Source organism: Saccopteryx bilineata, chromosome 2 (genome assembly GCF_036850765.1).
Source record: "Saccopteryx bilineata isolate mSacBil1 chromosome 2, mSacBil1_pri_phased_curated, whole genome shotgun sequence".
In the NCBI taxonomy this organism is placed as follows: domain Eukaryota; kingdom Metazoa; phylum Chordata; class Mammalia; order Chiroptera; family Emballonuridae; genus Saccopteryx; species Saccopteryx bilineata.
Window position 1 is genome coordinate 249,093,309 of NC_089491.1, and position 12,712 is coordinate 249,106,020.

General features: G+C 50.5%; 1 protein-coding gene across 1 annotated transcript; it reads right to left on the reverse strand.

The window, feature by feature from the left end:
- Positions 1-4,517: 4,517 nt before the first annotated feature.
- On the reverse strand, positions 4,518-6,839 carry TMEM191C (transmembrane protein 191C). Its single transcript, XM_066255015.1, has 10 exons — positions 6,685-6,839; positions 6,268-6,391; positions 6,096-6,146; positions 5,900-5,977; positions 5,671-5,727; positions 5,488-5,547; positions 5,296-5,360; positions 5,144-5,216; positions 4,814-4,854; positions 4,518-4,722 (listed from the first exon to the last, which is right to left on the reverse strand). The coding sequence occupies exons 1-10, from the start codon at positions 6,837-6,839 to the stop codon at positions 4,518-4,520; spliced, it is 909 nt and encodes a 302-aa protein (XP_066111112.1).
- Between the last annotated feature and the right edge of the window lie 5,873 nt (positions 6,840-12,712).

A 12,712-nucleotide genomic window follows, 5' to 3' on the forward strand; every position in this document is an offset into this window, starting at 1 on the left:
TAGTAAAACAAAACAAGGCCTGACCTGGTGGTGGCGCAGTGGATAGAGCATCGGACTGGGATGCGGAAGGACCCAGGTTCGAGATCCCGTGGTCGCCAGCTTGAGTGCGGGCTCATCTGGTTTGAGCGAGGCTCACCAGCTTGGACCCAAGGTCGCTGGCTCCAGCAAGGGGTTGCTCAGCCTGCTGAAGGCCCGTGGTCAAGGCACGTGTGAGAAAGCAATCAATGAACAACTAAGGTGTTGCAACGCGCAATGAAAAACTAATGATTGATGCTTCTCATCTCTCTCTGTTACTGTCTGTCTGTCCCTGTCTATCCCTCTCTCTGACTTACTCTCTGTCTCTGTAATAAACAAATAAATAAATAAATAAAAATTAAAAAAAAAAAAGGCCTAACCAGGCAGTGGCGCAGTGGATAGAGCGTCGAACTGGGATGCAGAAGTACCCAGGTTCGAAACCCGGAGGTCGCCAGCTTCAGCGCGGGCTCATCTGGCTTGAGCAAAAAGTTCACCAGCTTGGACCCAAGGTCACTGGCTCAAGCAAGGGATTACTCGGTCTGCTGAAGGCCCGCAGTCAAGGCACATATGAGAAAGTAATCAACCTGACCAGGTGGTGGCGCAGTGGATAGAGCGTCGGACTGGGATGCGGAAGGACCCAGGTTCGAGACCCCGAGATCGCCAGCTTGAGCGCGGGCTCATCTGGCTTGAGCAAAGAGCTCACCAGCTTGGACCCAGGGTCGCTGGCTCCAGCAGGGGGTTACTCGGTCTGCTGAAGGCCCACGGTCAAGGCACATGTGAGAAAGCAATCAATGAACAACTAAGAAGTCGCAACGCGCACAACGAGAAACTGATGATTGATGCTTCTCATCTCTCTCCGTTCCTGTCTGTCTGTCCCTGTCTATCTCTGCCTCTGTAAAAAAAAAAAAAAAAAAAAAAAAAAAAAAAAAAAAAAAGAAAGTAATCAGTGAACAACTAACGTGTTGCAACAAAGAACTAATGATTGATGCTTCTCATCTCTCTCTGTTCCTATCTGTCTGTCCCTATCTATCCCTCTCTCTGATTCTCTCTCTGTCTCTGTAAAAATAAATAAATAAATAAAAAATGTAAAAAAAAAGGACATTCTAAGCCCTGGTCAAGTAGCTCAGTTGGTTATAATGTTGTTGCAGGTTTGATCCCCAGTCAGTGTACATAAGGAGTAACTAATGAATGCATAAAATGGAACTACAATGTTTCTCTCTCTCCCTTTATCTCTCTCAGAAATCAATTTTTTAAGATTTATTTATTTATTTATTATAGAGAGGGGAGAGAGTGAGAGAGAGAGAAGGGGGGAGCAGCTGGAAGCATCAACTCCCATATGTGCCTTGACCAGGCAAGCCCAGGGTTTTGAACCGGCAACCTCAGCGTTTCCAGGTTGACACTTTATCCACTGCGCCACCACAGGTCAGGCAGAAATCAATTTTTTTAATGTAATGTTTATTTTATTGATTTTAGAGAGAGGAAAGGAGAGATAGGAACATTGATCTGTTCCTGTACACATCCTGACTGGGGATCAAACCAGCAACCTCTGCACTTCAGAACAATGCTCTAACCATCTGAGGTATACGGCCAGGGCAAAATAATTTTGTGTGTGTGTGTGTGTGTGTGTGTGTGTGTGTGTGTGTGTCAGAGACAGGGAGAGTCAGAGAGAAGGACAGATAGGGACAGACAGGAAGAGAGAGAGATGAGAAACATCAATTCTTCGTTGTGGCACCTTAGTTGTTCATTGATTGATTTCTCATATGCGCCTTGACCGGGGGGTTACAGCAGACCGAGTGACCCCTTGCTCGAGCCAGCAACCTTGGGCTCAAGCTGGTGAGCCTTGCTCAAACCAGATGAGCCCGCGCTCAAGCTGGCAACCTCAGGGTCTCGAACCTAGGTCCTCCACATCCCAGTCCATTGCTCTATCCACTGTGCCACCGCCTGGTCAGGTGAAAATAAAGGAAAAAAGACAAGGACATTACAAGAACATAAAATTATAGAGCAGTATCCCTTTCATGGATATAGATACAAAAATCTTTAAATATTAGCAAAATGAACACAATGTATAAAAAGAACGTCATGACAAATGGGCTTTATCCTATTATTGCCAGGCTAGCTTAACATTTAAGAAGTAATCAGTGTGCCGGACCTGTGGTTGCACAGTGGATAAAGCATCAACCTGGAACACTGATGTTGCTGGTTTGAAACCCTGGGCTTGCCTTGTCAAGGCACATATGGGAGTAGATGCTTCCTGCTCCTCCCCTCTTCTCTCTCTCCCACCTCCTACCCCTGCCTCTCTAAAATGATATGTTTTTTTAAGAAGCAATCAGTGTATGCCTGACCAGGCGGTGGCGCAGTGGATAGAGCATCGAACTGGGATGCAGAGGACCCAGGTTCGAGACCCCCGAGGTCGACAGCTTGAGCGCAGGCTCATCTGGCTTGAGCAAAAAGCTCACAAGCTTGGACCCAAGGTCGCTGGCTCGAGCAAGGGGTTACTCGGTCTGCTGAAGGCCTGCAGTCAAGGCACACATGAGAAAGCAATCAATGAACAACTAAGATGTCGCAACGAAAAACTGATGATTGATGCTTCTCATCTCTCTCCGTTCCTGTCTGTCGTCCCTGTCTATCCCTCTCTTTGTCCCTGTAAAAAATAAAAATAAATAAAAATAAAAGGAAGAATTTTGAGTAGTATCTTTAAGAAAAAGAAGCAATCAGTGTAATTCACATTAACAGACTAAGGAAGTAACACCATATGATAATTTCAACATAGGAATAAAAAGCACTAGACAAAATTCAACACTAGTTGATAATAAAAACTCCACAAACTGAAAATAGGAGGAACCTTCCTCAATCTGAAAATAGTTGTCTAAGAAAAACAGCTAACATCTAATGATGAAATACTAAGGGCATTCCTAAGATAAGAAGCAAGACAATGGTGCTTGTTGTCACTTCTAATCAGTATTGTACAGGGTTCTGGGCAATAATGCCAGCTGTGGATAGATTAGAAAAGAAAATGGTCCTGCTTCACAGACAATAAAATTTTCTGTAGAATCCTGAAGAATGTACAGAAAAGACAAAAAAATAACAAGGAAGTTCAGCAATACTGCAGTATAATAGGAGAACATCCAAATGTTGTATGCTAGCAATAAACAATTAGAAGATGAAACTTTAAAAAATCTATACCAGGCCTGACCTGTGGTGGCGCAGTGGGATAAAGCATCGACCTGGAACACTGAGGTTGCAGGTTCGAAACCTTGGCCTTTGCCTGGTCAAGGCACATATGGGAGTTGGTACTTCCTGCTCCTCTCCCTTCTCTCTCTCTCTCCCCTCTCTCTCTCAAATCAATTTTAAAAAATCTATACCATTTATAATAAATAGCATAAAAAATATCAAATGCCTAGAATTACTGTAAAAATGTGCAAGACCTTTACACTAAAAAATACAAAACATTGCTGAAGGAAATAAAAAATGGAGAGTGACATTATGTTAGAGGATTGAAGGACATAATTATCTGCAAATTGATCTCTAAATTCAGTATAATCAAAATCCCAGACTTTTATTTTTATCCCAGGCTGTTTTATGGAAATTGACAAGCCGAGTCTAAAATTTATATGAAAATACAAAAGATCCTCATATCAGAAATCCTATTGAGTCCTGACGGATGAATGGAAAAACACAGTATTTATATCCATTAAAAGTATTTAGAGCATGAGCATGTCTGACTTCCAAGCAAGAATGTTTTAAAGGACATACTGCACAATTCTTAAATTTGATAAAATTTGATACACAGGATTCCACAAACAAATTTAACCCAAAAGACTAGAGAATACAAATCAAGGAAACGACTGTTTAGAGTCCATAGCAAAAATACTCGTGTGTACACAAGATACACAGAACAATTTCACTACTCAAAAGGTTAATAAAATCAGAGCAGTATTTGCATCAGACAAAATGAAACGAAGGCTCGGTTCATTCAGATAAAAAGAGAATTTCCTACGAAGACCGCAGTCGGGAAACACCGACACGCATGTGGACCACAGGGAGAATCTCCAAGCTCCCAAACCGTGCAGAGAACCCACCTTGAAAGAACCAACAAAGGGGCGCTGCGGAGATCTGAATAACCACAGTGCAGCCGAGCCAAAGGATACAGCCGTCTACAGTGACCTGACCAGCCAGCTCCCTCCCCATTCCCACCACCTCCCCAGGGTCAGAGTGCGGGGTTTGGGGGAGTGGGGACAAGTTCAGTAATAAGACACTGACCAACTTCCTAGTTGGATCCAGTGCCGTAGCACTGTCTGTAGGAAAGGGGCCTCCCCGCAGGGCCGCCGGGAAGCCCCCTCGCTGCGGAGCGCCGGGGATAGGCTCAAGGTCCGCCTGGAAGGTCCAGCGCCCACCCCCAGGTCGCCGAGGGTCCCGCAACACACCCCCAGGCGTCTTCCCTTGGCCGCCCCCAGATACCCAGAAACCACACGGAGACAGGTGCCGTTGCGACGCGATGAGTCCTAGGCGGGCAGCAGCCCTTGTGCGCGCAGCTCGAGCAGCGAAGACAGAGTGTAGCGCAGGCGGCGGGAGGCACAGTCCGAGCCAAGATGCTGCAGCACGCGGCGTAAGGGTTCAGGGTTGACCAGAACCTGGTAGAGCAGCGGCAGCGCCAGGAAGCCAAGCGGGAGCAACAGCAGCACGTGCAGCGCTCTCAGAGCCCATAGCCTGCAGGCGGATGGACGCACCGGCTGTGGCCGCACAGTACGTGGGGGGCGGGCTCGCGCCCCACGCTCCCACCGCCCGCCCCTTGGCTCACTTGACGCCCGTCGCGCCCGCGCAGCCGAACATCCCCTTCTCCTGCAGTGAGAGGAACGGCGTCCAGCTCTGTGCCCGCAGCGGCGAGGCCTCTCACGCAGGTACCGGAGTCGCAGGGACCAGTCCCCCATGAGTCGAGTCCCATGGGGCCGCGGCCGTTGGAGGGCGGGCCCTCGTGAGGAGACGGTGCGGGGTGGATATGTGTGGCCCTGTGGGAGCGAGTCCACCCGGCCACGGGCCTACACGGGAGGTGGGCCCCTGGTGGGTGGGTGTGCACTATCCTGGCGGGGAAGGCCCCGATTCCAGCACTCCCTGCCCCAGCGGCGCTCACCCTTTCGGCCTTGGCCACCTCCTCCATGAGGGATCCCGCGCAGTCCTGCACCCGGCGAGGATGGGAGTTGCAGCTGCAGGTACAGGCGTCGAGATGGGCGATCTGCCCCGGCCACAGTCGCCCCGCCACACCCAACAGTCCTAACTCCGTACAGCTCCGGGCTGCCTCGCGAGGCATCCAGCGCAGCCTCTGCCTCCATCACCTTCCCCTGCAGCTCCTTGGAGGGGATGGAAGTGAGGTGTCAAGACTGGGTAAGGCGCCGGTGAATAGCGGGTATGGGGTGGGAGGCGGGCCGCCTCTCTGGAGTCCAAGGCGACTGGCTCTCAGGGCAGAGGGGTCGGCACCTGCAGGACTCCACTCTGCTCCCGGAAGCTGGCCCAGGCTTCCTCCGTCCGCTGTGCGCCCTGGAGTGCGGGAAGCCTCGATTAGACTCAGGGGCAGGGGAAGGGGACACCCTCCTGCACCAGCCCCGCCTCCACGCACACCCGAAGCCGACCCTCCCTTTCAGACCCCGGTTCCATCCGCACCTGCCGCAGGCCCTCCGCCTGCATCGCGTGCGTGGCCTCCAGCAACTCCAGTTGTTTCTTACATTGGATCCAAGGAATGTCAGGAGCCCGGCCGCTAGGCATCCCGCCGCGCCTCAGGCCCGCGCCCTTGCCCTTCAGGACCCTCAGGACCCCACCCCACCCCCAGCTCTCCGTTAGTCATTGCCCCGTCCACGCGGCTGCTCCAGCCATCAGGGCCCCACCCAAGCACCTGCAACGCTAACAGTTGGGTCCCGAGTTGCTGCTCCAAGTGCTGCTGACTGTGTTGTTCGCCTCCGTAGTAAAATAGCTGGAGTTGGAACTTTGTGAGGGCGGGGCTTGCGGGCTTCTAGGGGCAGGAAAACGGGGACGGGGACTAGAGCGGGACTTCCTAAGGGGAAGCAAGAAACGGCAGTTCCTGAATATACCTGACTTGACAGCTCTTCCCACTGCTCCTGCAGCTGCTGGTTGTGTTGCTCCTGCGGATAGGATCGAGAGGGCGGTTGGAGCCTCTCCGATTTACAGTCCTCGCCGCCTTCCCCGCCCCACCCATGGCCCCAGTCCCGCCCCCGCCCCATCCAGGGCTTGTTCTCTCCCTACCAAGTGCTGTCTGCGCTGCTCCGCCGCCTTCAGCAGTCCGCGCGCCCGCTCCACGCGCTCCCGCGCTGCCTCGAGCGCCTCTCCTCGCAGGGCCCGCGCCGACTGGCTTCTCCTCTGCTGCAGGCTGCAGAAGGGAAACAGAGGTGGTGCCACCGCAGGAGGCGGCCGACGTTCAGGCTCCTACCGCCCAGGGGAAGACCCAGCTGTGGGTGGGGCCGAAGAAGTGACCTCGGGTCTTCGCTCGCCACACCCCACCCTCCCCTTCGTAGGTCCCCCCACGTAGATCGCCCCGGTTCTGATGGCCTAGAGCGGAGGTTTGGGCCGGGCTGGGCAGAGTAACCGACGGGCCGGCTGGAAGCTCTGCGAAGCCCGGTGCGGCAGCCGGCAGGACCGACCCGTGGTCGCGCACCCGCCCACCTGCGTTCGCGCTCTCGCAGGTCCTGCAGGCGCCCAGTGAGGCTCTCGCTCTCGGCCTCGAGCCCGCGCACCAGCTCCTCCAGCTCCTGCTTCCTCAGGCGCCCGTCGCGGTTATCTTTCTGCAGCTGCAGCAGCAGCTCTTGCGTCTCGGCCATGGTTCCCTGGGCCCTGCCCCACCGCCGCCACGGATCTCTGGGACCAGCGGCCCCGGCCCGAACGCGTCACAATGGGCCGCAGGGGGCGCCCAGGCTCAGGGCTCTTGGGAGGAAGCTTCTCATAGATTTTCCTTCATCTCTCATTCCAACCAGGGCACATACTTATTCCTTAGGAGCCACGAGCAAATGGGAATGGAACCAAAATGAAGATATGGGAAGAGGTGGATGCTGGGTTCGAGATCACCACTGGAACATAGTGCTAGGAAAACTAGCTCATGAAAAAGTGAAATAATGCCAGACCAGGTGGTGGCGCAGTGGATAGAGCGTCGGATTGAGATGCAGAGGACACAGGTTCGAGACCCCGAGGTCGCCAGTTTGGGCGTGGGCTCATCTGCTTTGAGCAAAAGCCTACCAGCTTGAACCAAGGTCGCTGGGTCCAGCAAGGGGTTATTATTCCGTCTGCTGAAGGCCCGTGGTCAAGGCACATATGAGAAAGCAATCAATGAACAACTAAGGTGCAATGAAAAACTAATGATTGATGCTTCTCATCTCTCTCCGATCCTGTCTGTCTGTCCCTGTCTACCCCTCTCTCTGACTCACTCTCTGTAAAAAAAATAAAAATTAAAAAAAAAGTGAAATAAAAGTAGATCTCTACTTCACCTTACATATCAAGAGTAGTAACCCAAGAAGGATCAGACTTAAATAAAGGAGGCTTGGCCCCTGGTCAGGCGGTGGCGCAGTGGATAGAGCGTCGGACTGGGATGCAGAACTACCCGGCAGGTTAGAGACCCCGAGGTTGCCAGCTTGAGCACAGGCTCATCTGGTTTGAGCAAAAGCTCACCAGCTTGAGGCCAAGGTCGCTGGCTTGAGCAAGGGGTTACTCGGTCTGCTGAAGGCCCGTGGTGGGTGTGGCAATGAAAAACTAATGATTGAAGCTTCTCATCTTGCTCCGTTCCTGTCTGTCTGTCCCTATCTATCCCTCTCCCTGTCTCTATTAAAAAAAAAAAAAAGCCTGACCAGGTGGTGGCGCAGTGGATAGAGCGTCGGACTGGGATGCGTGAAGGACCCAGGTTCGAGACCCCGAGGTCACCAGCTTGAGCGCAGGCTCATCTGGCTTGAGCAAAAGCTCACCAGCTTGGACCCAAGGTCTCTGGCTCCAGCAAGGGGGTTACTCGGTCTGCTGAAGGCCCACGGTCAAGGCACGTATCAGAAAGCAATCAATGAGCAATTAAGAAGTCGCAACGCGCAACGGGAAACTGATGATTGATGCTTCTCATCTCTCTCCGTTCCTGTCTGTCTGTCCCTGTCTATCTCTGCCTCTGTAAAAAAAAAAAAAAAAAAAAAAAGGCTTGAGATGAGACTTGGTGTGGGGGAAGTTTTACATTGTTTTCTTTTTTAAAATTGTTTTTGTTAATGTTTATTTTTATTGATTTTAGAGAGAGGAAGAGAGGGAGAGACACGGGAGCATCAATCTGTTCCTGTATGTGCCCTGACTGGGGATCCAATCGGTAACCTCTGTGCTTCCGGGGATGTTCTAACCAACCAAGCTATCCAGCCAGAGCCAAAAGATTTCTTAGGCAAGAAATAGCATGCACAATCTGTGGAGAGAAAGTAGATGGATTTGATTATATTAATTTTAGGGGTTTTGGTTTTTCAAGACTCCTGGTGACAGCAGTGCTGACTTGCCTGATTGGAGGTTGAGTACCTGAATGTAGACAACTCTGCAGGTACAAAGAGGGGTTTAGGAAGCCTGCTATATCCAAGAGCTGGGCCTCACCTCACTAATGTTGAGAAATGTAAGCAAACTGAAGTTATTTTAGTTTTCTTATAATAGATTAAAAACAACCACATATTCTCTGCAGTCTTTTTCTTTTTTTGAAATTTTATTTATTGATTTTACAGAGAGAGGACTGGAGAGAGCAAGCAGTATCAACTCACAGTTGCTTTACTTTAGTTGTTCATTGATTGCTTGTCATATGTGCCTTGACTGGGCAAGCCCAGGGTTTGGAATCAGCAACCTGAGCATTCCAGGTCAACACTTTATCCACTGCGCCACCACAGGTCAGGCAATTTTCTGCAGTCTTGCCATCAGGAGGTGGAGCCTATTTCCCCCTTTGTTCTGCTCTGACTAATAGAGGCAGAAATTATTTGAGCCTGGGCCTTAGAGCCCTTCAGCCCTTCTCTCCCTTAGAACCAAGGGAAGAAGCCTGGTGGGTTGGCAGTCAGCTCAGACCATGCAACCCCGGACCACTCTGAGATGACTACAGACCTCAGGCATGGGGCATAGGTGACATAAAAACAAACCATCTTGCCTGACCTGTGGTGGCGCAGTGGATAAAGCGTCAACCTGGAAATGCTGGGGTCGCCGGTTCAAAACCCTGGGCTTGCCTGGTCAAGGCACATATGGGAGCTGATGCTTTCAGCTCCTCCCCCCTGTCTCTCTCTCCTCTCTCTCTCCCCCTCCCTCTCTTCTCTCTAAAATGAATAAAATAAATAAATAAATAAATAATTAAAAAAAAAAAAAAAACATCTTGGCCTTGTGCCTCCAAGCCCTGCCATGGAGCAGCCCACTGAGGTCTGACTCCTGCAGCAACCCTGCCTTTGGCTGCCCCCTGCCCCACAAACAGCACCTCCCACCAGAAGCACCTGCTTGTCTTCTCAGTCAGCCTGTGTAGTCCAGTCCTGACCCTTCTTTAAGACTCAGGTTCAATATCCTCCTCTCAAAGAGCCACCCTCATCTGCCAGGCTGTGTACTTTTGAAATTATAGTTAATTATAACTAAATACCTTAGTATGCATAGGTAGCATTTTCCCCAACACTTACGAATGTTAAGTAACTTAACCTGGCTGGATAGGTCGGTTGGTTAGAGCATTGTCTGGAAGAGCAGAGGTTGCCAGTTTGATCCCTGGTCAGGGCACATGCAGGAACAGATCAATGTTCCTGTCTCTTTCCCTCTCCTTTTCTCTCTAAAAATCAATGCAATAAACATTTTGTGTGTGTGGGGGGGTGGGTACAGATAGGGACAGACAGGAAGGGAAAGAGATGAGAAGCATCGATTCTTCCTTGTAGCACCTTAGTTGTTCATTGACTGTTTTCTTATGTGTGCCTTGACTGGGGAACTATAGCAGACTGAGTGACCCCTTGCTCAAGCCAGCAACCTTGGGCTCAAGCCAACAACCCTGCACAGAAACTGGTAAGCCCACGCTCAAGCCAGATGAGCCCACATCCAAGCCAGTAACCTCAGGGTTTTGAACCTGGGTCCTCTGTGTCCCAGTCCAACACTCTCCACTGCACCACTGCCTGGTCAGGCCAATAAACTTTTTTTTTTTAAGAATTTAAGTAATTTATAAACTTGTGAAAATTTTCAAACATACAGAGAAGCTGAGCCTGGTTTGCAATGGCACAGTGACTGGAGCATCGACCTGTAATGATGAGGTCACTAGTTCGAAACCCTGGGCTTGCCCAGTCAAGGCACGTATAACAAGCAATCAATGAACAACTAAAATGAAACAACTATGAGTTGGTGCTTCTCTTTCTCTCCACCCCTCTCTAAAATCAATGAATAAGAATTTTTTTAAATTTTTTCTTTTATTTTTTCAGAGACAGAGAGAGGGATAGACAGGGACAGACAGACAGGAACGGAGAGATGAGAAACATCAATCATTACTTTTTCGTTGCACATTGTGACACCTTAGTTGTTCACTGATTGCTTTCTCATATATGCCTTGACCGTGGGCCTTCAGCAGACCGAGTAACCCCTTGCTCGAGCCAGCGACCTTGGGTCCAAGCTGGTGAGCTTTTTGCTTAAACCAGATGAGCCCATGCTCAAGCTGGCGACCTCAGGGTCTCGAACCTGCGTCTTCCACATCCCAGTCCGATGCTCTATCCACTGCGCCACTGCCTGGTCAGGCAATGAATAAGAATTTTAAAAAGAAAAGCTGAGAGATTTTTAAGCTGAACCCCTATAAAGCCAGCACCCAGATCCCACAGTTGTGGTCCCCTGCTTCCAGGCACATCCACCCAGCTCCACTCCAAAGGCAGCTGCGGTGTCAGCCCAGGCAAGTGGTCCACTCCACCCTTGTCTTTCTGACTGAATGCAGTAATTTTTTTTTTTTTTCATTTTTCTTAAGCTGGAAACAGGGAGAGACAGTCAGACAGACTCCCGCATGCGCCCGACCGGGATCCACCCGGCACGCCCACCAGGGGCGACGCTCTGCCCACCAGGGGGCGATGCTCTGCCCATCCTGGGCGTCGCCATGTTGCGACCAGAGCCACTCTAGCGCCTGAGGCAGAGGCCACAGAGCCATCCCCAGCGCCCGGGCCATCTTTGCTCCAATGGAGCCTTGGCTGCGGGAGGGGAAGGGAGAGACAGAGAGGAAAGCGCGGCGGAGGGGTGGAGAAGCAAATGGGCGCTTCTCCTGTGTGCCCTGGCCTGGAATCGAACCCGGGTCCTCCACACGCTAGGCCGACGCTCTATCGCTGAGCCAACCGGCCAGGGCTGAATGCAGTAATTTAATGTTTATTGCACAGTCTTTGAGAACATCTATATGATGCTAGGAGCTCAATAAATATCTGTTGAATAAGAGAAAGAACAATTATAAAATCTGTGCCTGTTGAATAGAACTTTTTGGTATTTGAAGCTTATTTTGCCCAACGGAAAAAGATTTAAGTAAACTGACAAATCAAATAACAGATGCTTCCACATAAGCAACTATTTAATAAAAAGGGTTATATAACTTTAAGCAACAACAACAAAGAACCCAATCACTTAAAAACTAACCCCCCCCCCCCCACCTGTGGTGGTACAGTAGAGAAAGTGTCAACCTGGAACTCTGAGATTGCTGGTTCAAAACCCTGGGCTTGCCTGGTCAAGGCCCATATGGGAGTTGATGCTTCCTGCTCTCATCCCCTTCTCTCTCTCTCTCTCTCTCTCTCTCTCTCTCTCTCTCTCTCCTCACTAAAATAAATAAATAAAAAGTTAAGGGGGAAAAAAGGAAAGTGAACTCCATTGTTATCCTTTAAAGCAAACCACCTAGTTTTATGCCTCAGTATTTTTCATAGGCTATACACATGACACAGCCTTCCCTTGAATCACTGGTCAGTCATTACTGTTAGTGACCTCGGTCTTTGTAGTCCTACTTGACCAATTCCTGGCAGAGCTCTTCTTCATGCGGAGCCCCTGTTTTAACTGTTGAAGATTAAGTGCAGTCACTCCTGAAGATCAGATGATGAGTTTTCTTATTTTCTCCTTTGTGTGTATCAGGAGTTTCTTTTTTATGGTTTACATTTGTTGCTTTTATAATTAGAAAAATATTTGTAATTGGGAGAAGCACTGCAATATACTAAAAAAGGTGAAAGGTACCCAAAACGATAGCCTCTTAACATGGCCCCAATTGAGCTGCCGGTGCCCAACAGACAGGGCTACCTGTTCTGAGGGATCCAGTCTGCTCCTCTGCTCACCCTGCCCGGGGAGGCCACCAGGACTCTCCTGAAGACAGGCTTACTTTAGGGAGAGGTGAAGGTGGCCCTGACACCAAGGACTCACATAAGGAAGGCAGGAGATCTCTGCCTCCCTGTTAAAGCCCCTTCCCTGCATTGGGGTCTCCCCTCTACTCACTAGGGGAGAAGAAAGCAGCAAGGCTTTCTTTCTTTTTTTTTTTGCATTTTTCTGAAGCTGGAAACAGGGAGAGACAGTCAGACAGACTCCCGCATGCGTCCGACCGGGATCCACCCGGCACACCCACCAGGGGGCGACGCTCTGCCCACCAGGGGGCGATGCTCTGCCCATCCTGGGCGTCGCCATGTTGCGACCCTCCTGGGTGTCGCCATGTTGCGACCAGAGCCACTCTAGCACCTGGGGCAGAGGCCACAGA

Bases quoted from the DNA above. Each gene is read 5' to 3' on its own strand.
- TMEM191C (XM_066255015.1), bottom strand. From the start codon at position 6,839: ATGGCCGAGACGCAAGAGCTGCTGCTGCAGCTGCAGAAAGATAACCGC. The intron at 5,728-5,899 runs GTGCTTGGGTGG...ATCCAATGTAAG, and splicing joins CCCAACTGTTAGCGTTGCAG to AAACAACTGGAGTTGCTGGA. The intron at 5,361-5,487 runs GTGCCGACCCCT...ATCCCCTCCAAG, and splicing joins AGCAGAGTGGAGTCCTGCAG to GAGCTGCAGGGGAAGGTGAT.